Source organism: Nuphar pumila, chromosome 7, assembly GCF_984573655.1.
Source record: "Nuphar pumila chromosome 7, dmNupPumi1.hap1.1, whole genome shotgun sequence".
In the NCBI taxonomy this organism is placed as follows: domain Eukaryota; kingdom Viridiplantae; phylum Streptophyta; class Magnoliopsida; order Nymphaeales; family Nymphaeaceae; genus Nuphar; species Nuphar pumila.
Window position 1 is genome coordinate 116,217,066 of NC_143255.1, and position 25,220 is coordinate 116,242,285.

The 25,220-nt window shown below is 37.5% G+C and overlaps 1 protein-coding gene across 1 annotated transcript; it reads left to right on the forward strand.

Moving 5' to 3' along the window:
* Positions 1-10,352: 10,352 nt before the first annotated feature.
* LOC149833076 (uncharacterized) lies at positions 10,353-24,671 on the forward strand. The gene is made up of 11 exons (XM_090013363.1): positions 10,353-10,963; positions 11,470-11,959; positions 12,380-12,510; positions 12,657-12,848; positions 15,551-15,843; positions 19,610-20,369; positions 20,986-22,215; positions 22,275-22,401; positions 23,128-23,427; positions 23,514-24,137; positions 24,291-24,671. The coding sequence occupies exons 1-11, from the start codon at positions 10,353-10,355 to the stop codon at positions 24,669-24,671; spliced, it is 5,139 nt and encodes a 1,712-aa protein (XP_089869489.1).
* Positions 24,672-25,220: the final 549 nt, after the last annotated feature.

Consider the following 25,220-nt stretch of genomic DNA (forward strand, 5'->3'; position numbering starts at 1 on the left):
TTATCATTAACGCCAGCTGCATTTGAGCAGAAACGCCTTTGCAGCTTTTGACAATCTCAGGATGCTCTGTATAGACAACTACGATTTTGGAAGTCGAGTAGCGCAGCTGCCTATGAATCTGAGATGGTTGCATGCGAAATATTGTTCCATGGAATCCCGAGGAACTTGCTGTTCTCCAACTATGTAAGGACTCAAAGATCTGAAGAGTGCTACCATCAACTAAGACGGTTAGACGCAATAGCTAAAACAAATGAGATTAATAACCATGTATTATAACTCATAATACATGGTTAATGGTAAGAAAACATATCTAATTAAATGAATCGCTGTCAGACTTCATCTGATTTTGTGGTATCACAAATGTTTTCATCACCTACTCTTTTCTTGGCAAAGGAACTCCTCATTTGAATCCAACAGGCAGTCTGAATGGGGAATGACAATTTGTAGCCCATTAATTGAACTTTCAGTATAGCAATACCAATCCTTTCTTGGATCACAGCATTACCTAGACCTTTCAGTATTGACAATTGGTAGTCATAGCCATACAATTAAGTACAATTTTAATGACTCACAGATCAGACAAGCTAATTTAAATTTCTAAGCATTTTTGTCCATGACTCTGTCCACATTATGAACTCATCTAGGACCGAGAACTCGCCAAATAATTCCAAAAATGTTGCAACCAATTAAATCCGGTAGAACAGTTGGGGCAGAAAAAGGGAACAGTTAAGCATTAACTAATTAATGTGTAAATATGGCATACTAAGTTGAATGCCTGGAACTAATAGAGGTCTAAGCTATTAAATTGAAAATGTGTTACTTAGCAAGATCGGATGGGAAAGCTAAATCAATAATTTTATGAGTAGAGGCATCTAATACAATAACAGTGCTCAGGAAAAACATAAACACCTATGCAAGTTTTGACAATGTAATGTCATGTAAGTCTGATCTTACATATTAGAAAATTTGTTAGAGTTTGAAATAGTACATAACAAAAAGTTATTTTTATTAGTAAAATAATGTAAGAGAAACTTCTCAAAAAGGTGGCCATGAGATTCAGAATGTGAAGATCCGGCATGTGTAAGAATACAGTGGCCTGTCTACAGTGCACAGAGCTCAAGAAAATAGCACTCATTGCGATCATGCAGCTTACGGACTGCAGTCAGTCCCTCTTTTCAGCTCTAAGTGTAGGCAGAATGAAACCTTGTAATATGATACTAAAGGGAAGAGAGGGTGAAAGAATGCTTATAGACCAAGAGGAGAAATTTTTTTGATGTATTATTCACATACCTGATCCTTTACATTTTATACAATACAGAGAAACTTAGAAAACCGTGTGAGATGGTTCGGACGTTATCCCAACCGATGTTATCCTCTATCCCATTTGGTATTTGGTGGAATCTATTATCACATTTGATGTTATCATATCCAGGCATGATTTTTATTTGAGAAATCGATAAGTCATTTCTTATAATAACCAATGGCTACATTAAAATTATTTCTAACGCTCTCTCTAAGGTGGGGCACGTGGGTTCAACAGCCCCAAATTACTCTTGAGCCTATAAAAAGGACCATGCATTAGTGGTTTAATAAAGATATCTGTACATTATAAAACAGACATAACAAACTGAGTACATAAGTTACCGCACTACATCTTATCACGAATGACATGACAGTTAATCCCAATGTGTTTAGTTCACAGCACGTCAGGGCCATGGCCTGGTAGTCTGCTTTAACCGAGGACCAAGCGACTGTGGTATGCTTCTTTGTTTTTCATGAGATGAGACTTTCACTAAGGAGGATGAAATAGCCTGATGTGGAGCATCAGGTTATCAAGCAGGAGGCTCAATCTGAATCACAGTAACCGGTTAAATGAATCTTCGAAGAGAAAGAAATGAGTATACCTTAGACATGCATCCCTTTAAGGTATTTTAACATACGAAGAGCTACTTGCATATGAAAAACTCTAGGCTGATTCATAAATTGGTTGAGAATATGCACTAAATAAATAATATCGGCCTGCTGATGGTGAGATAAATAAGTTACCCAACAAGCCATTGATATGTGGTGGCATCATGCAGAACGCCATGCTTATTATCGAGTTTAGTATAGGGATTCATTAGTGTGGCTAGTGGTTTTACTCCAAGATGACCACTATCAGTGAGGATATCCAAAATATATTTTTGTTGAGAGAGGAAAATGCTTGGTTTGGATTGTGCAACCTCAAGTTTCAGAAAGTATTTTACCTTCCCAAGATCCTTAATGCAGAATAAATTGTTCAAGGTTGCTTTGAAATTCTTAATATACACAATATCATCTCCGGCAATAATGATATTGTTGATATAAATAATGATGAACATGCGGCCAACTGGGTTGTTTCTGAAGAACAATGAATAGTCCACCTTTGATTGCGTAAAACCAAGATGTTTAAGAGATAAAAACTTCGCAAACCAATTGCATGAAAATTGCTTGAGTCCATAAATCGACTTGTTCAAGTGACAAACTTCGGCTCCCCCTGAGTCACCATACAGAAATGCATTATCGACATCAAATTGGTAGATAGCCCATTGAAAGATGGCGGCAAGAGCAAGGAAGCATTGCATAGTGACAAGTTTAGTAATTGGTGCAAAAGTCTCATTCTAATTGAGCCCTTCAATCTTAGTGTAACCTTTGGTGACTAAGCGGTCTTTATATAGCTCAATGGATTGATTTGAACCATATTTGACTTTATAAACTCATTTACAGCTATAGGCTTTTTATCAACATGCAAAAGAACAAGCATTCAAGTGTTATTAGCTTCTAATGCCTGAATTTCAACTGTCATTGCCTCTTTCCACTTATGATCTTGAATCACTTGAAAGAAAGATCTAGGTTCAATGGTTTGGGTGATGGCTACTAAGAAGACTTTGTGAGAATCCAAAAAAAATATCATAAGACAAAAAATGAGTGAGTGGATACTAAGTTCCTTTGGACGTGTCCATCCTGAACGAAAGAGCTTGTACGGTGGTGTAGCATCTAAAAAAATACAACACAACAATGTCAGACCCTAAAAAAATACTCGGTCTAAATAGACTTCAACGTTTTTATTTTTTTGAAACAATAGCTAACCCATGGCATGATTTAGGGTATAATAGCATGCTAAAAAAAATAAAGCACAGCATGATGTACAGTAATAACATTTTAAAAATTAAAATGCAACATTTGTCTAAGTAATAACATGCTGGAATGAAAAATTAAATAAATACTCTTTTCTTTTTTTATTAAAACTGATCGGTCAGGGAATTGTTATGGTTCACATAGAGGGGTTTAGGTCTGCTAGCATTCAACACAATGTTTTACCTCCATTTACTTTTGGCAAAAACCTTGTCTTCTTATAGAAATTGAGGTTTATCTCTCGACCATTTCAGCTATTTGCCGGATTAAGACCTATATCAGTCACAAACTTGTTAGGACTGACAGGAGGTTCCAACATAAACTATAAAACCTAGAAATATGCTCTCTATACATACCTTAGGCTATATCTACATGTTTGGATTGAGCCAAAAACTTGTGCAAATTTCTTTTTTAAAGATGTTTAAGACAGTTTGAGAGATAAATTGTCTAGAAAATACACCACTATATATATATATATATATATATATATATAACCGATGAGAATTGACGATGTTCTTTCTCTAACGATAGAGTTTTTCATCGATTGGACTTTACATATTGGATTGGTATCATTCATTTAGTGAGTGATATGTTTTGGATTATGATTTTTTTGATGTTTAGATGTGTTTTTGAAAGCACTAAAAATCAACGACCTACGATACTATGTCCTATAAAGTTTTAAATACATTGTGAGCCATCAATTTTTCACGTAACAAAAACATGTCTATGTCATAAAGTCTTTATGCAAAACACAATTCTTACTAAATAAATTATAAAAAATAAATATATGAGGTGTGATTTATGAGATACTCAAGCATTGGAGAAGTAGAGTCGATGGTCCCCCATCCTTTATATAGAGAGAGAGAGTAGAGTGTACATGCTTAATGGATTTTTCCTTTTCTTTTGCAGTTCCAACCACATAAATGTATTAGGTATGGTCGATTTATGAGGAATCCGGATAATGTGTTTTCGATAAAAAAAAAATGATATTTGTAACCTAAAAATTTACAAAGATTTTGGACCGTTGATTTTTTGAACATTATAAAAACCCATCCATGTGTTAAAATCAAATACTTCAAGAGCTGATCCCTATAAAATCAAGTACATAGATCACATATGTATGGTCAAAATTTAAAAATAAAATGAAAAAATCTGAAAAACTCATTAAGCACATAACATTAAGCATGTTATATATAACCCTCAAAAAATTAAGAAATTTGTATGTCTTTGATTTTGAAACTTATAAAAACTATCCAGAATCAAATGCTCTAAGAACTGATTCCTATAAAAAGAATCGTATAGACCACATCTCACATCTGTATGGTCAAAATTTAAAAAATAAAAATAAAAAAAAAATCCAACAAAACATTGATTGGAGAGGTTTGGGAGGGTTTTCATATATATATATATATATATATATATATATATATATATATATATATATATATATATATATATATATATATATATATATATATGTGTGTATTTTCAAGAAGGACCCGCAAACTCGTCTTGGAATCTGAACCTGGTGCACAAAACAAACCTTGTATATTGCATTTTGAAGTTCAGACTAAAAACATGAAAAAAAGAGGATTCACACAGTAATGATGTTATGATTTTTGTATTTTAAAACTAACACACGAAAGAACGACTTAGTCAAGTAAATTGAGTCGACTCACCCCGCCTCGAGTTGGGCCCGAAATGGTTTTATTCGTTTCTGGCTGGTCAATTATGTACGCAATTTTATCTTACTATGGTTTTACCCCAAAAATGAGTGGCAACTTAGGTTAGGGGTGTCAATGGGTCGTGTAACCCAATCCCGACCTGTATTGGATATAGTAGGGTCAGGGGTTGGTAACTATTCAGGTCAGACCCATGAGGTCCGATTGTTAAATGGTTAAGGTATAGTTTTTGAAATACTATATCAAACCCAAATCTAACCCGAGTTTCAATTAAGATCTTCAATAAAAAAAATATTATGTTACCAAGTATTGACCGGGTGTAGTTTATGTAATATTTATCAGATCTTGTTATGGTTTTCTTATGAAAAAACGGTTCTGATCCAAATCTGGATCCACTCTTCCTAATTGGAGGCAGGTATGGACGGTGATGGTGAAATGTTAAGTGGTGGTGACGGTGAGATGGTGGGTGGTGGTGACCGGATGTGGTGATATGGGTGATGGGGAGTGTAAATCAACCTTTTCTCTTGGTAGGAAACATTCTCTACTCTCCTTAGAGGAATGTTATAAAAAAATTATACTTTTTAGAAAAGATCTCTAAGAGAAAATTTCTTGAAAAACATATACATTTTTTCTTCCTACCTTTACTTTTCTTACATCTTTCTTCCTTTCAAATGTGCCCTATGAGTACTCTCTATTGATAGGATATAGTTTTTTATTTGGCTTACTTCTTACGGCAAAAGACACACCTCAGGTATCAGACTTTCCACCTCTTTCAACTTCAAAGCCTTAAGCTAACCCACTTGGCTAGGTCTCTGGAGCTCTTATGGATAATTTTCTATTTGTTTTTATTAGAAAGCATTTAAGGGCTTAGCCTCGCAACCCAGCCCTTTTAAGTAAGGCTCTGTTTGGGAGCCTTTCATCGAAAGGGTTAGGATGTCACTGGCGACGGTTATATGATGTGGCACTGAATTCGGTAATTAGGTAACGTTTGGGAGGAGTTGGAGGTAGTCGAGATTTTCGGCTAGTCCTCTTAAAAGAGTTAGGATGGCAACTACTCTAAAATACCCATTTGAACTCCTCTTAAAAGAGGAGGTATTAGCTACTCCTTGAATCATAAAGGTTCTAGTGGGTTTTTAAATTTTTGATGGTTCAAATTTTTTATGGCATTTACCTTATTAATCCTATATTTATCTATTTTACCTTATTAAATAATAGGATTGTACCTTGGTCAATCCTATATTTTTATGTTATATATACATAATATACATATATATGTATATACACAATATATATATATATATATATATATAAAGGCGTAGCTAGGGGGGGTAGCCCAGTCATGCCTCCCCAAACAGTTAAAAAAAAATTAAAAGCCCACTCCTAGCCCAGCCCTGATTCCATATGAAATAGATTTTTATACATTTTTGTAGCCCTGACTTCAGCAAATAGTTTGATTTGTCCATATGAAATAGATTTTTATTAATAATTGTGGCCATTTTTTATTTTATCTCAAAAAAAATATTAATAATTGCTACACCCCTGTTTGCCCCCCCCCTCCCCCACATGAATCCTAGCTAGGCCCCTATATATATATATATATATATATATATATATATATATATATATATATATATATATATATACCATGCTATGGGTCCAAACATGGTGAAAATCAGGAGTAGTTGCAAGCCTGAATCCGTGAAGGAGTTGTTTAATTATGCTTTCAAACAAAAGAGAAAGTCCACAACTACCCAAAATTCCATTAGTTCAATTTTCCAACACCTTACAACTCCTTCCAATGAAAAAGACATTTACTACCTCATAATTTGAACCTTAAGAAAAATGTGCCCAATATCACAATCCTGGTAACATACGAGAACCACCTGACTGTGACCAAGACTTTTGAAGTGACCCTAATCCCAACCAATTTCCAGGCCATTGCTAAAATCAATGAGGTCTTTTGGACCTACTTTTGAAAGCCTGATCACCTCACTCACCATTTGATTGACCCAAGTGGCCATATGTTTTTCATTGTTTGGCTCGTTCATATCCTTTTCTTTGAAATAGTTCATAAGGCAGGGTTAGGAAACCTGGACTAACCTCAGAAATAAAAACCCCATCTTTTCCAACAAATTTTAGTAAATGACAAGAAAACCTTATTGCTAACCTTGTCATTTAATAAAAAAATGCGACATGGATATTTTATATAAGAATAAAAGCGACAAATAATAAAATAAATGACACTCAACCCCGATAATGGTCTTTGTCATTTTTAAAATGTTACATCGAAAGAATTATTGCTCCAACATGACCTTGATTGCTACATTATTGGCATATGTATATACAACACTTTCGTAACTTAATTTTAAATAATCAAAACAAAATTCGGAATAAGATAGCATATTTAATGTATTTTGATAAGATTAATTACAAAATAAAAAATGATTGAAATCCATCATATTTATCAACAATGAATATTACCCTTAACTACAGCTTTAATTTATTTCCAACTCTCTCTCTCTCTCTCTCTCTCTCTCTCTCTCTCTCTCTCTCTATATATATATATATATATATATATATATGAGCCACACGATGGGTAGGGTGGGGACATGCCCACCCTGGCAAGAAAAAATTCTCAAACAGTACTGAGTCAGGGTGGGTAGTATTGTCCACCTTGACCCGGACTGCACGTGGGCATTGCTCCGATCAGGCATCACTCATGCTCGACCCAAATGAGTCAGGGCGTAGTTGGCAAACTCGTCCATATCAAACCGTTGACTCAGTGACTTGGTCCGAGCAAGCATTCTAGTGATTTCTCATCTGAAGTAAAACCGAAAGGTTCCAAAAAATAGTGAAAGCTTGGCATAAACTAGTGCAACTCGTTTTGAGTGCTGAGTTTTTAAAGAATTGAAAAAAAAAAAAGACTCGGCGTTGACTAGCTAATTTTTTGCTGAGTCACCTAGTGGGCCAACTATGGGTAAAGCTGAATGTGGCAAGTACATACCCACCTCTCTCTCTCTCTCTCTCTCTCTCTCTCTCTCTCTCTCTATCTATATATATATATATATATATATATATATATATATATATATATACACTCCTTTGGTTAGATAATTAGTTTTTTTATTTTCAGTTACAATAAATTTAGGTTTTTTTTAGGAATTAAGGTATTGATTTAAACTTTATTGAATGATATAAATGTTTAATTAGGAATTTAATTTTCTTTTGTGTTCTTTTTTTTAAGAATTATATGATAATAGCATGAATGTTTTGATTTTAAGGGTTTTACTTGTTTTGTTTAGCATGATTTATAATGTTTGTTAGTTTTTTTTTTAGTTTTTTTAAATAGCATAAATGTTTAATTAAGGTTTTAAGGTTTTTATATATTTTTTAGTTAGCAATTAGACATGTAATGAATACTTTATTTTAGTTAGAATATTAGGGATTTTGTTTTTTTAATGAATAAAAATTCATGAAATTTTCAAAGATTAGGGTATTGATTAGCAACAAGTAAGACAGAATATATGGAATGTCGATTAACTAAGCAATGAAGTAGTGATGGGAATGTAGTGAAGCTTGATGAACAAGAAATATTGGTGGATGACTATTTCAAATATTTGGGATCTATCATTCAAAAGTATGAAGAAATTGATGAATATGTAAATCATAGGATAAAGGTTAGGTGGATGAAATGGAAAAGTACAACTGGAGTGTTGTGCGATCGTAGAATTGTGGTTGAAGGGAAAGTTTTATAAGACGACAATTAGGCCCACTTTACTATATGGTACGGAATGTTGGGCTGCCAAGAGACATCATATTCAAAAAATGAGTGTAGCTGAGATGCGCATGCTTAGATGAATGTGTGAAAATATAATAAAAGATAAGATTCGAAACGAGGAGATACGTAAGAAGGTAGGCGTTGCATCCATTGAAAATAAGATGAGAGAGAATCGCTTACGGTGGTTTGGACATATTCGGCGAAGGCCTAATGATGCTCCAGTTAGAAGGATGGAGAAATGGAAGAATATATTAGTTAAAAGAGGTCAGGGTAGGCCTAAGAAGACTTGGATGGAGATGATAGGAAAGGATATGAATGCTTTGAACCTCACTGAAGACATGGCATTGGATAGAAATGATTGGAGGAGAAGGATTCATGTGGAAGACCTAGAATGATTTTCTTTTTTGGTTCATATCACCGACCCCAATTGTTTTAGGATGAAGGCGTAGTTGTTGTTGTTGTTGTTGTTGAGGGTATTGATTAGCATTTTTCCAAATGATGCAAATGTTTATTTACAATTTTTTGGTTTTTTATGATTTTTTTCTTTTTTATATATCATTAAACAAGATTTTCTTAGTGAATGCTTGATTTTGGTTATTATTTATTAAACCTCTAAATTATTATTTTTTTTAGAATCTAATTTTTTTAGTTTCTTAAATGCTATGAATATTTAATTAAGCATTTTTTTTATTTCAATCAATATTAAACATGATGGTTTGAATAATGGCTTGATTTTGGTAAGAATTTTAAGGGTTTTATATTTTTTTAATTAACATATCTATGAATTTTTTTACAGTGTATTTGTGTTTACCAAGTTTAGGTAAATTGTCTTAGCCCTATATATATATATATATATATATATATATATATATATATATATATATATATATATATATATATATATATATATATATATATATATATATATATATATATATATATATATATATATATATATATAACCTGACAAGTTTCAATGGGTGAAGAGAGGCCTCTCAAGCGTAGTGACAAACGTTTTTATCGACAATTTCTTATTTTTCAAAAACTTGTGAGAAATTGAAAAAAAATCCATAAATCTTGTTTTTTTTTGCAAAATATCGGCAATAAAGAAATTAATTAAAAAATATAAAAAAATGTTTTTTATAAGAAAATATTAATAAAAATTATTTAAAAATAAAAATACATGATTTTTTTGCGATAAATAGCCGTTTAAAACATAAATATCGCATTTAAATCACGGTATTTATGTTTTTTTATAAATCTCATGATATATTGTAAATCTTGCAATAAATTACCGTTTTAAACTTTCAGGCAATTTCTTGCGATATTATCGCAAGATTTTCATAAATCTCACTATATTTGTCACACTGTTGTCAAGTCCCGACTACCAAGTAGTGCCAAGCCCTTGGAGGTCCTTCCATTTTTTACTCAGTAGGGATTTCTATAATATTTCTTATTTTAAATAGATGGTAGCTCAAATTTTTTAATCGCGGTCCTAATTAGGTTAAAAAATATGGAGTAAATGAAAGGATCAGAGCAAGTTGAGGATTTTGTTGAAGAGGGTGCACATGCCCATTAAATGGCAAGAAGAAAATGGTCTGTTTAAGGCTTTTGGATTGTCCCAATTTATACGATACATATTTTTGTGAAGCTTGGTAGAAACCACCTCCCTCTGCTTCACTCTACTGTATTCAAGCCTAGTCCTGCTTCGCCCATCGTTTCAAGAATCCAAGAAAGAGATGAAGCTTCGGTTGGCACTACCCATCGCTATCATCGTCGTTGTGTGTCTGATGTTTAGGAGAATGAAGCTGAAACGAGAAGACTCGAAGAGTACCCCTGAGAAGGAAGAGCAGCCCGTCTCACAGGCATCATCGTCATCGTTGCCAGAAAATGGTGGTTTCGACTTCGATGTTTTCTTAAGCTTTCGAGGAGAAGACATCAGAAAAGGTTTCATTGGTCATCTTTACAAGGATCTGGAGGCGAGAGGCATACGCACCTTCAAAGATGACGAGAAATTGGAGAAGGGGAAGAATATATCAGAGCTGCTTCGAGCCATAGAGAGATCGAAGATCTTGATTCCCGTCTTCTCCGAGCGATACGCCGAGTCGAGGTGGTGCTTGATGGAGATCTCCATGATGGTCGAGTGCAGAAAAGCATCGAGTAAGAGGTTGATCATCCCCGTGTTCTTCAAAGTCGAGCCATCAGATGTTGGGCATCAGAGGGGATTATTTGAGAGCTACTTCTCCAAGCACGAGTTGAATGAAAAAGTAGATGTTGTGAAAGGATGGAGAAAAGCATTGAAGGAAGCAGCAAAGATTGCGGGGTTCGATCTCGACACCGAAACACATGGGTCTCTCTCTCTCTCTCTCTCTCTCTCTCTCTCTCTCTCTCTCTCTCTCTCTCACACTCACTTTTTGAGTTCGGCGGACTGCTTGCCCGATCAAGACGGGGGTTGTCCCATGGAGGGTTTCGGAGCATCGGTTCAGGGGAACTCGGGGGCCTCCTGCTTGCAACCAATGCATCCACAACCTTGCCCAGATTCGTCAAGTTCGGGGGGTGAGTCGCAGGGGGTCGATGACTTGTTTGACATATGGGGTATGTCATTCGTCGAGGCTGTGCAGGCACTAGGAGTGCAGATTTCAATCGGGCAACTTTCTTCGATCCAACAACAGATTGTTCCTCGAGCACGATCGGCAGTCAGGGTCACAAATAGTCTTCGTAGAGCTAAATCATTGGCACGTTCGCAAGCCCAGATTCAGGCAGATGGCTCCAGCTCAGTTCGACGCTCAGTCAGGCAAAGGCGTACTAGGGTGTTGTCTGATTATTTATCATGAAGATGTGTATTTGGAATATTAGAGGCATGAATTGCCCCCGTAAGCGGTTGTTTTTAGCTAATTGGATTAGGTATGAAAGTCCGGATGTCGTTGCAATTTGTGAAACCAAAATGGAGGATATTCTATTATCAGTGGTATCTTTCTTATGGAGAGGTGCAGCATATGCTTTTAAACCGTCCGTTGGGTTTGCTGGGGGAATCCTGGTTCTTTGGAAAGCTTCTCTTAAGGTGGCGATAATAGATATTGGTCTTTATTCAATCTCCCTTTCTGCAAACTTGTTGTCGTCGCTGCAAGATGTTGTTCTCACCTTTGTGTATGGTCCTGTCGTGTCTACTTCGCGACCAATGTTTTGGGCTGACTTAGATCGAGTTCTGGTTACATTTGGAGCTCTTCAGTGTTTAGGAGGGGATTTCAATTGCCTGTTGTCCACGCAGGATTCTAGTTTACCGGTTCTTCTCAACCCCTCCATTAGGGGGTTTCAGGAGTTTGTTCAGCGGAACCAACTTTACTCAGTACCTCATGTGGGGGAGAAATTCTCGTGGTCAAATATGAGGTCTCGCCCTTGCTTGTGGATACTTGATCGTGTTTTTCTCTCCCCAGAACTATTTCACGCAGTTCCGGATGTCATTGCTTGTCTGCTGCCACGGACCATGTCCGATCATGGACAAATGACTGTTTCGTGGGGCGCAGGCTTCAAGGCGTGTCGTAGGTTCTTCTTTGAGGAATGGTGGCTTCGGGTGCCAGACTTTCAGCAGTTGGTAGGTCAATCGTGGGCTCAACCTGCTACGGGATCTTGGGTGGCCATCCGCATCCATGCTAAGCTTCTTCGTCTTCGGAAACGTATTAAGGAATGGCTAAGTTTTAATAACCTGAACAAGTTTAGGTTTATCGGCCAGTGGGAAGCCGAGCTCTCCGATTTGGCCCAACGTCAGGTCGATCTTGTTGGTGTACCGGAGGGTCAAGTGTTTCAGTTGCAGGAGCGTATCGCCGTACTCTCTGCTCTTGTTGCAGAATGGAGAGCACGAGATGAGCTTAGATGGAAGTTGAGGGCTAGAGTTGCATGGTTAGCTAATGGCGATGATATTACACGTTTTTTCATATGAACGCATCAAATAAATACAGTAAGAACCGGATACTCTCGATCGAGATCGATGGATGTCAGTTTGGTCCGCACAATTATCTGCCAGCTATTACTTCTTATTTCTCCAGGTTGTATTCGGCCGACTTAGGCGTCGGGGGTGTCATCGGCGATATGGGCTATAAGCGGTTGGCGACAAACCAATTAGTTTCTTTGCAGGTTAGATTCACTGAAGTGGAGATTTCGAATGCTATTAGCGAATTATTGGGATGGAAGGCACCAGGCCTTGATGGTTTTCACATCGACTTCTTTAAAGCATTTTGGTCAAGTGTTAAAACTGACCTGCTCCACTTGTTCGATGAATTCTATCGTAATGCGAGGTTGCCTAAACCATATCATGTGACAGTCATCTCTTTGATTCCTAAGAGGCAAGGGGCGTCAGACATATCCAACTTCAGGCCGATTTCGGTGATGGGTGCTCTGTATCGCATTATATCTAAGGTGTTGGCTAATCGATTGCGCGTTGTCATTGATCAACTTGTTTCTCTGAACCAGGGTGCTTTTATTCCAGGTCGAAGTTTGCAAGGATCTTTTATTTATGCAACTGAGCTTCTTCACTCTTTACAGTCGACTGGATCACCACACTTTATGCTAAAATTGGATTTTCACAAGGCTTATGACAGTCTGGCATGGGATTTTCTGATTGAATCTCTAACAAATATGGGGTTTGGCATCCGGTTTATAGCATGGGTTAAGGAGTTGGTCACAAAATCCGTATCATCAGTTTGCATCAATGGAATGAGAGGGGAAGAATTCAAGTTGGCTAGAGGTGTACGACAGGGTTGTCCTCTAGCACCTATCCTTTTTAATATCGTGGTAGATGGTTTATCTATTCTCATGAAAAGGGCAGAAGAAACAGGCTTCTTGGAATCCTTGGGCATTCCTGGTTTTGTTGGTCACACAATTCAATATGCAGACGGTACTTTAATATTTGGACATGCGAATGTTAATCAAATGTCCAGGTTGTGCTTCATTATTAAAGTCTTCGCTGCAATTTCAGGCCTTCGCCTGAACGAGAGTAAGTGCGCTCTGGTCTTACTCAATGCTGATCCTCTTCTCCAATCGGCTGCTGCAAGGATCTTCAACTGCCCAATATCTGACCTTCCTGTCAATTTCTTGGGTCTATCGTTTCACTCTCTGCAGCCAGCAGGAACTTCTACTTGGATGTCTACCATAGAGCGGGTGCAAGGGAGATTGCAGGCTTGGAAGGCTCGATATTTATCTTTTGCGGGACGAGTGACGCTCATTCGCCATGTTTTAGCCAGATTACCAGAGTTTCGAATGAGCATGTCTATTATACCGACGATAGTAGAGCAGACGATTAATCGTTTGCTTTCGCACTTCCTTTGGTCTGGGAATGTGTCGCACAAAAAGTACCCGCTTGTTTCTTGGCAACAGATCGTTCTCCCGAGGCAGCGAGGCGGCTTGGAGATTCCAGCTCTGAGAAAGAGGAGCATCGTTTTAGTCTTGAAGTGGGCTTGGGAAGCTTCCACATCTCAATTTTCTTGGGCTACGTTTGTTAGGCAAAAATATGGTAGTCTACATGAATCCCTTCTTTCCACACCCAGTTCAGTGTGTCACTCGTCCCTCTGGCTGGAGTGGCGGAAGACACTTCGATCCTTCAGTGGCAGAGATCTTACGCCGGTCCATGGCCTGCCGTGGCTTCACTGGGCCATGGCGAGCGGAGATAGGTTCTCCATTAAGCAAGTTTACCATTCCTTGTTGCCGTCCGGGATGGACTGGTTTCCCAGTGATTGTATGTGGGGTAAGGGGCCAGCTCCAAGGGCAAAAGCTTTGGTGTGGCTTGTGGCTCTGGACCGTGTTCAAACCCAAATTAATGTCAGAAAACGGGGGATTCAATTTCCAAGCATGTGCGTTCTTTGCGAGAAGGCTGTAGAGGATACGACTCACCTATTTTGGTTCTGTCCGGTCGTTCTAGACTTATTTTTTCAAACTTGGGGTGCGCCACCTGTTCAAACTCGTCCGTGCTCCGTTATTCGGGACCTCTTGCTTGGTCCCAGGATTGTACGACACAAAAAAAATGGAGATTATTGTGGCGGGTTTGGTTGCTTTCAGCATGGTGGGTCATATGGACCGAAAGAAATGACATCTTTTTCAGGGGCATCAAATTCGATTTCGAAAGGCTTCGGCAACGGGTCATGTCTGATGTGTATCTGGCTCTTAAGTTACATAGTAGGGGGGAGGGGGCGATCGACTTGTACTCTGATCTATGCACAATCACCATCTAGATTGTGGTTGTTTTGCTCTTATGTTTCTCTTTTGTCTCTCCCATCCAATATTCTGTTGGATGTATTTTGGTAATGTTGAATCGTGAATGCTCTCTCTCTCTCTCTCTCTCTCTCTCTCTCTCTCTCTCTCTCTGATTTGGTTTGTCTTGTCATTGTTTTTCCAATGAAAAGAAAAGGAAGATCTACAGGTGATCTCACGAACGGGGTCCATTCTATCTTTACACCCTTATGGCATACCGCTTGTGAAATTTTTTTGTTGCAACTTGCAGGTTGTTTTCATTAAATCTGACACCAGTATGAATTCAGCACGGTCGATCTGATCGAGATCAACCACGGGATCTTTTTCTGAGACAAATATGATTTTTTAATCATAAAGTTTTGGTATTTTTAGTCATTGATTTTTGAATCACTGGAAAATCCTACACTGGTCGGATTCTAGTGCCAGATTTAATGAAAAAAAAAAAACTTGCAACAAAGAGATCTGATAAGGGGCATGACATTAAGGTATATACAAATAGGGATGAGTAGATCCTGTGTTGTGACCTATATCAGGGTGGTCGGAACAGAACACTGGTTAACGGATTATCCCTTGATTTAAACTTAAGTCTCTGAGCTGAGCTGTAAAGACTGAACAATACTTGCTGCCATGTCATGCCCCCTGTCCTTGTTATGATTTGTGTTTCTTAGTTCATTTATTTTCTATTGAAAATTGGCAGGCATGAAGCAGAACTGGTATCCCTCATTGTCAAAAGGGTCCTCAATGAATTAAATCATGTTGAATTTGATATAGCAAAAGGGTACGCAGTCGGGATTGATTCTCGCGTAGATGATGTGATGAGGCTGCTGAAGACAGAAGAAACAGACGATGTCCGCATGGTTGCAATTTGCGGAGAGGGCGGTCTGGGAAAAACAACTATCGCAATGGCCATCTCTAACAAACTGTTCCGCAATTTTGAAGGCAGTTGCTTCATTTTAGATGTTAGGGAAAAGTCGAAGCCACTGGAATGGAGTAAGACTGTTGGGTCGGTTCTAGGTTCACCACTGTAGAGTGAGGCCAGTAAAGGATAGATCATGGTAGGTTAATTTCTTCTCATAAAGGTCCCGAGGAAATTTGGGGTCAAGTTGTACTAGCATGACACTTTCCCACTATGATGGTTGGATGTTTGTTTCATCTGCGGTAGAAGAGATAGGGAAAGGGATGTTAGCTCCACAATTTCTTATGAAAACCACATGAAAAAAACAGGTCCTAAGGATCCATTTTGTTATCAATTATAGTGGTTAAGGATATTTATTTTTTTTTAGAAAATTGTCAAATCTCATATGCTCTGTCAACTTTTTTGGTCAGACAAATTTTAGAAAAACATGTCTAAAACGAGAGAGGATATCGGGTTTAACGATTCTTAAACAAAAAACTGTCCAAGGAACTCTAGATGCCGCTCGCTACTGAGATGATGTATGCCTGATGCAAATCCATTTCCAGATTCATCAAAAACTATAGTCTACAAACTATGATATATGCCTACGCTAACCAAAGTAGGAAGAAAAAGAGTTTAGAGAAGAGTTAGGGTAGAAAATCAATCAACTAAACTTTAAAAATCAATCAACAGACTTTGAAGAAAGAGTACATTGAAAGTCCAACCTGTTGACACCATTTGGGTGTGTTTGAATCCTTGTCCAGGTTAGGACAGAACAACTAGCCCAGGACAAACAGGACAGCAGTCCTGTCTAGGACATATTGTTCAGTTTATCCTAGACAAGGCTTTTTTTTTGTCAAAAAGTGTACCATCCCCACCGTTCCAGGGAGAGGGTGGGGGTGGTCATTAAAAAAAACAACACTCCACACATCCCACGGATGCACGGAACACTGCATCCACTATTTGATAGCAGGCGTCTGATGTGCATCTGTGGCTACCTGCACGATGCGTAATCAAACATGCCATTAAGTGATGGAGATCAATTGGGCCACTTGTCTCGTGTCTGACAAAGACCCTATAAAAAATATCTTATGTCGATCTTAGCCATCCAGTGGATGCATGATGCATCTGGATGGCTAGGATCAGTTCGTATCAAGATGTAATTGTCCACCAATCCTAAACGTTGGTTATACAGTTAGGACTTGGGATTGAATGCAGAATGGAACCCATCTTATGTCCAATGATAAGATTCCTTCCCCATTGTGTCTGCCACTAGTTGTGGATGTTCAAACCCAACAAGATAAGGCAAGATCAGTTTTACATGCAACTCCACACGCCAGATCAGGATGCAAATTATTGTACCTATAATCTAGTTTGAATCTCACAATGAGAGTTGTTTTGACACAATCTAACCTCATAAATGTCTTCAGAATGCTCGATTTAGTAGGAATCCACTCTTAGATCATGTTTTTTCGACAAAAAAACATGGTTTTATAAGTCTAAAAAAATCAATGCATTCATTGTCGTTGATTTTTTGAATAGCCAGAAAAATCTGCATACATGCCAGATTATGGTGATCTAAATCAAAACCCTAATTAGACATTTATATCATTTGAAATAATGCAAATCAAAAACCTAAATTCAGACAAAAATCATAGATCTTTCACTTATACTAATTGATACAAAAACACTAATAATGTAGCCTAAATCAAACATTTATTATTCATAGATTCAAGCTTAATACTAATTAAAAAATAAAAAACACTTAAAAATCCTAAAACTATAATTACATTCATGCCATTTATAAAATAAATCAAAACCCTAATTCCAAAAACCATCATAAGTTATGCACTTGTGCTATTTGATAAAAAATCTTAATATTTTAACCAAAATATAGCTTTCATTATTATTAATGACTAAAACCCCTAAAAGGCTAAAACCATAAATAAACATTTAGGCCCTGTTTGGGATCTAGCAGTCTATGGTAGCTGGGGAAGGAAGTACGAAGTCCACAAATTTTATGAATTTGGTACTTCTCACCAGCTTATTTGGGAGCACCGTCATAAATCATAATATATATAATGTGTATAATACATATATAAAACATATAATATGCGTATTATATAATATAATATATAGGATAATTTATAAATAGATATTATATAAAAAGTGTCCATAATAACTACCAAAAAAGATATATATAATTTAATTTATAAATAGATAATATGTAAAACAAGCCCATATGATCCTTGAGTAGGAACAAATCATAATAAATTTTAAAAAAAAATAAATAAATAGAATCTGAAAAAGTACGTATACGAATGAAGATAGTAAAAGGAAAGAGGGAGAAATGGGAGTGAGTCGACCGTGCTCGACCCAAATGAGTCAGGGCATAGTTGGCAATCTCGTCCATGTCAAACTGTCGACTCAGTGACTCGGTCTGAGCAAGCATTCTATTGTTTTTTCATCTGAAGTAAAACCGAAAGGTTCCAAAAAATAGTGAAAGCTTGGCATAAACTAGTAAAACTCGTTTGAGTGATGAGTTTTTAAAGAATAGTCTCAGTTTTGCATCTGAAGTAAAACTGAAAGACCTGGCATTGACTTGGTGAGTCTTGCTGTGTCAGGAGTGGAGTGGAACCCAAGTGTTTTGTTGTTGAGTCACCTAGTGGGCCAACGATGGGTCAGAGTGACCCCAAGCTGAATGTGGCAAGTACATACCCACCCCTCTCTCTATATATATTCCTTTGGTTAGATAATTAGTTTTTTTTATTTTCAGTTAGAATAAATTTATGATTTATTTTAGGAATTAAGGTATTGATTTAAACTTTTTTGAATGATATAAATGTTTAATTAGGGATTTAATTTTTTTTTGTGTTTTTTTTTCTTAAGAATTATATGATAATAGCATGAATGTTTTTATTTTAAGGGTTTTACTTGTTTTGTTTAGCATGATGTATGATGTTTGTTAAGGTTTTTATTTTTTTAGTTTTTTTCTAAATAGCATAAATGTTTAATTAAGGTTATAAGGTTTGTATATACTTTTTAGTTAGCAATTAGGAATACTTTATTTTAGTTAGGATATTAGGGATTTTATTTTTTTAATGAATATAAATTCATGAAATTTTCAAAGATTAAGGTATTGATTAGCATTTTTCCAAATGATGCAAATGTTTATTTACAATTTTTGGTTTTATTTGTGATATTTTTTCTTTTTTATATATCATTAAACAAGATTTTCTTAGTGAATGCTTGATTTTGGTTATTATTTATTAAACCTCTAAATTATTGAATTTTTTATAATTTAATTTTTTATTTAATTTCTTAAATGCTATGAATAATTAATTAAGCATTTTTGTTTTTTTATTTCAATCAATATTAAACATGATGTTTTGAATAATGGATTGATTTTGGTAAGAATTTTAGGGGTTTTATATTTTTTTCAATTAATGTATCTATGAGTTTTCTTACTGTGTATTTGTGTTTACTTGGTTTAGATTCCTGTCTTCGCCCTTTATTTATATATATATATATATATATATTATAAAAATAAAAGCATTGGGACAGGGTCAATGCGGGCCTGACAAGTTTCAACGTATCTATAACCGATTGATTGAGACGAAACGAAGTAGGTCTCCACAGGAGACCTCAAGTCTTGACTACCAAGTGGGTGCCAAGACCTTGAGAGTCCTTGCATTTTTGACTCGTAGGGATTTCTATAATATTTTTTTATTTTAAATAGCTGGCAGCTCAAATTTATTAATGGCATGATGGCCCCAATTGGGTTAAAAAAATATGGAGTAAATGAAAGGGTCAATGCAAGTTGAGGGTTTTGTTGGAAGGGGGCCCAACGGTCTGCCTAAGGCTTTTGGATTGCCCCAATTTATACGACACATATTTTTGCGAAGCTTGGTAGAAATCACCTCCCTCTACTTCCCTCTACTATATTCAAGCCCAGTCCTGCTTCGCCCATCAAGGAACTTCGCCCATCGTTTCAAGAATCCAAGAAAGAGATGAAGCGCCTGTTGGCACTACCCATCGCTATCATCGTCGTTGTGTGTCTGATTTTTTTGAGAATGAAGCTGAAACGACAAGACTCGAAGAGTACCCCCGAGAAGGAAGAGCAGCCCGTCTCAACGCCATCATCGTCATCGCTGCCAGAAAATGGTGGTTTCGACTTCGATGTTTTCTTAAGCTTTCGAGGAGAAGACATCAGAAAAGGTTTCATTGGTCATCTTTACAAGGATCTGGAGGCGAGAGGCATACGCACCTTCAAAGATGACGAGAAATTGGAGAAGGGAGAGAATATATCAGAGCTGCTTGGAGTCATAGAGAGATCGAAGATCTTGATTCCCGTCTTCTCCGAGCGATACGCCGAGTCGAGTTGGTGCTTGATGGAGATCTCCAAGATGGTCGAGTGCAGAAAAGCAACGAGTAAGAGGTTGATCATCCCCGTGTTCTTCAAAGTCGAGCCATCAGATGTTGGGCATCAGAGGGGATTATTTGAGAGCTACTTCTCCAAGCACGAGTTGAATGAAAAAGTAGATGTTGTGAAAGGATGGAGAAAAGCATTGAAGGAAGCAGCAGAGATTTCGGGTTTCGATCTCGACACTGAAACACATGGGTTCGATCTCTCTCTCTCTCTCTCTCTCTCTCTCTCTCTCTCTCTCTCTCTCTCTCTCTCTCTCTCTCTCTCTCTCTCTCTCTCTCATTTGGTCTGTCTTATCATTGTTTTTCGTATGAAAAGAAAAGGAAGAATTATCTACAGGTGATCTCACGAACAGGGTCCATTCATCCCTATCTTTATACCGCTTCTGAAATTTCTTAGTTGCAACTTGCAAGTTGTTTTCATTAAATCTGACACCAGATATGAATTCAGCACGGTCGACCACGGGATCTTTTTCTGAGACAAAAATATGATTTTTTAATCATAAAGTTTTGGTATTTTTAGTCATTGATTTTTGAATCACTGGAAAATCCTACACTGGTCAGATTCTAGTGCCAGATTTAATGAAAAAAAAAAAACTTGCAACAAAGAGATCTGATGAGTAGATCCTGTTTCGTGACCTACATCAGGGTGGACGGAACAGAACACTGGTTAACGGATTATCCCTTGATTTAAACTTAAAAGTCTCTGACCTGAGCTGTAAAGACTGATCAATACTTGCTGCCATGTCATGTCCCCTGTCCTTGTTATGATTTGTGTTTCTTAGTTCATTTATTTTCTTGAAAATTGGCAGGCATGAAGCAAAACTGGTATCCCTCATTGTCAAAAGGGTCCTTAGTGAATTAAATCATGTTAAATTTGATATAGCAAAGTACCCAGTCGGGATAGATTCTCGCGTAGATGATGTGATGAAGCTGCTGAAGACAAAAGAAACACACGATGTCCACATGGTTGCAATTTGCGGAGAGGGCGGTATGGGAAAAACAACTATCGCAATGGCCATCTCTAACAAACTGTTTGGCAATTTTGAAGGCAGTTGCTTCATTTCAGATGTTAGGGAAAAGTCACTGGACGGACTAGCCTCTCTCCAGTCCCAGCTTCTTACCGACTGTTTAAAAGAAAAAGAAGAAATATCGATCAACAACACTAAAGAAGGAATAAGCATGATCAAGCAGAGAATGAATTCTAAGAGAGTCCTTATTATCCTTGATGATGTAGATCATAGAGAGCAACTAGATGGATTGGCTGGGGAGCATGGCTGGTTTGGTGCGGGAAGTAGGATTATTATTACGACACGTGACAGTTCAATACTACTAAATGGGTGTAAGGTTTATAAGCCTAGAGAATTGGATGATGATCAAGCACTTGAGCTGTTCAGTCTTCATGCATTTGTCAAGAGAGAACCACCGAAGGAGTATATTGAGTTATCCAAGGAGGCCGCAAGGATTGCGGGTGGCTTACCATTGGCTTTGGAAGTATTTGGGTCACATTTTTTCAATCTAAAGGCTAAAGATGATTGGCAAGAAATGTTGCAGAAGTTGAAAAGAATGCAGCTCAACGACATTCATAAAAGATTGAAAATCAGTTATGAAGGATTAGATGATGAAGAACAATGTATATTCTTGGACATTGCGTGCTTTAATTTCAGCAGTATTCGAGATATAGAAAGTGCAATTTATATGTGGAAGGCCTGTGGATATTACCCAAAGGTTGCAATTAAATTTCTCCAGCACAAGTCTCTCATTAGCATTGAAAATAATGGTTATCGCACCTTGTATAAAATGCATGACCAAATCCGAGATATGGGAAGACAGATCGTTCGACAAGAAGGCATTTCGGACGATCGAAAGCGCATCAGACTTTGGGATAGGGATGAAGTGTTAAATGTCTTGAAGTCCAATGAGGTAAGAGAATTCATATTTTCCATTCTTGACTTGCTTTCATTTCTGTTAATACTTGTGCCACACACATTGGGCGGCCCAAATCAAGCTTTAGTCCTGAGCTGGATGGAAACTGAGGCTCTGTTTTGAGGATGTTTATGCATTTGAAAAAGTGGCAGCTGTCAAATCCTGGATTTGGCAGCTACCACCTCTTACCTCTAAGATGTGGTAGTTGGTGCAAAACACAGAAAAGGAGGATTGGCCTCAGTTCCACTTTTAATTCAGAAACTCTCATCCCAGCTATCGGTTTCCAAACATCCACCACCAAGGTAGTTTGACCATGCTTTTAGCAGAAGCGTTAATTTCCATCCTAGCTACCACTTCACGAACAGAGCCTGAAATAACTTGTTAACTCGGTCTTAATTGTGATTAGACTCTCTAAGCTTGGTGTCAGCAATTCTTGAATGACTCAAAGCAATTAGCGGACTCCCTCGTTTTTTTTTTCAGTTTAGGCTTAGTCGAAAGTCTAAATGAACACATTTTGTTTTGTTCAAGCTGGCGGAAGGGCTGGTAAACGAGCTGAAAAGCCGAGCGTTAAGCTTGGCTCATTCTTGTGGCAAGCCAAAACTGAGTTTGAGCTCATAGTGAGCCCGAATTAAACTAGCCAAGTTCGATCTGGCTTGTTTATAGAAAAAATATATTGGTTTAAAGCTAGAAGAAATAGGTTTACAAAAAAATACATGTAAAATATGTTCTTTTTAATAACTAACGAGCTTATATGAGTCGAGCACCTATTGTTCATATTCAGCTTGCCCAATGTATTTTACGAGTTCGAAGAGGCTCTTTGCGAGACAAACATGAACCAAGCCATTAACGGCTAGGCTTGTTTCCCAGCCCTAGCTTGGGGTTAGGTAAAACCCTGCCCTGCCTATGCATTGCTATACTCAATGAGAATGATTAACACCCATTTTCTTGTGGGTTCCATTAAGAAATCAATGGCAAAACCCTGCCCTGCCACTTGTGTTTTAGCCGTCTTGTTTGGCTCTTTTTATTAGGCAAGGGGGAACAACAACATCCAGGCCATCCTTCTCGATTGGGACCAGATAAATAGCAAGGTGCATTTGAGCAGAAACGCCTTTGCAGGTTTTGACAACCTCAGGATGCTCCTTATAGACCGCTGCGATTTCGGAAGTGGATTAGTGCAGCTGCCTAGGAATCTGAGATGGTTGGGTGCAACTGGGTGTTGCATGGAGTCCGTGCTATGTGATGATGATGAATGCCATCCCGAGGAACTTGCTGTTCTCCAACTATTGGTGTGCTCAGGGATCCGAAGAGTGCTACGATCAACTAAGACGGTTAGACGCAATAGCTAAAAACAAGTGAGATTAATAACCATGTATTATAGCTCATATCATTTATGTCTGAATCGATTGATCTGCAGGTTTTCAGGAGATTGAAGGTCCTGCGTCTCTTTTTTTGTAATCTACTCTTGGAATCTCCTGATTTTGCTCTTACGCCGTGCCTAGAGAAGCTGGTGCTTTGTAATTGTATGAAGTTGCTCCAAGTTGATGAATCGATTGGGAATCTTAACAAGCTGGAATCGCTGACTATCAAGGACTGCCGAGAACTAAAAGACCTACCCGCAAGCATTTGCAAATTGAGCTCCCTTGAAACCCTCGAGTTATGCTTGCGGTCGATTTCTACTTTGCCAAAAGGATTAGGAGAAATGAAAAACCTCTCTAAGCTATATTTGTCCAGATGTTCCAACTTGAAGAAACTACCCGATTCCATTCGGGACCTTTCCCGCTTACGAGACCTCGACTTAATCGAGTGTTCGAGACTCCTGTCTCTCCCTCGACTACCCTCTTCTATAGTCAGACTCAGAGCTAAACGCTGTTATTCTATGACAACGATTTCAGACGTTTCAGACCTAAAAGAATTGAAGAAATTTTCTCTAAGTTATTGCACAAAGCTCGTAGACATTGCTGGCCTTGAAAATCTGAAATATTTAGAAGTCCTACGCATGGATGGTTGCGTAAGCCTCGGTAAAAATAGGCTCCTCCAGGTGCCTTTCTCTCCTTTGTTGCTTTTGTGTTTTGCAAAGAAAATCAGTGCACCCAGTAGCGTAATGATTTTTCTGTGTTTTGTGTAGCCCGAGTAATTACTCGGGCACGATCACCTGACCGGACGGTTCCAGCTAACCTTTTTGTCATGACAGGCCACTTCTTTTGGAGTTTTGTCGCACCTGAGCATTCCAGGAATCCGTGACGGTGATCAATTTTGCTTTGAACTTCCAAATAAATGTGTCACGGCAATGGAGATGACGTTCTATTCATACCATAGCGTTGAAGACATGAGCGTTGTTCTCCAAGTCTTGTCAGATAGCCTCGGCGTCGTATATGTAACCGAAAGGCGTAAGGTGCAGCTGATCAATTCAGAAATCTTGTTCGGACACAGATACGAAGTTCAATTCAAAAGGGACGACGAGATGATGAAGTTTTGGGGGGATGGTGGACCCTCGATGATTCAGGTTCCAGCAACCTATGATGTTTGCAAGCTGATAAACTGTGACATATTTTTTCGTTTTGGGTACAAATAATGGTAAAAAAACATATCTAATTGAATGAATCGTTGACCAAAGTCAGACTTCATCTGATATTGTGGTATCACAAATTTTTTGTTGTTAATCTTTGGCTGTCTGCTTAGTGATTCATTCAACTATATGTAACATATCTTTTTCATCACCTTTTTCAATGCAATAAAATAAACATTAACATACTGTTCCACACGCTTTTCTTGGCAAAGGAACTCCTCGTTACTGTAGTAAGAGATGTTAAGAAAATTAATACGTAGAGTCTTTAGAATTCAACAGACAGTGGGAACGAGGAATGACAATTTGTAGCCCATTAATTGAACTTTCGGTATAGCAATATCAATCCTTTCTTGGATCAGAGCATTACCTAGACATTTAAGTATTGGTAACTGATAGTCATAGCCGTACAATTTTAATGGCTCGTGATGCAATTTTGCAAATGGTTATTTTTAAAACAAAAATTGTGCCCCAAATAATAAATTCAAAAGAAGACCTTGCACTATTGTGCCCCAAATAATAAATTGAAAAAGAGATTTTTTTTTCACCACCATTTTT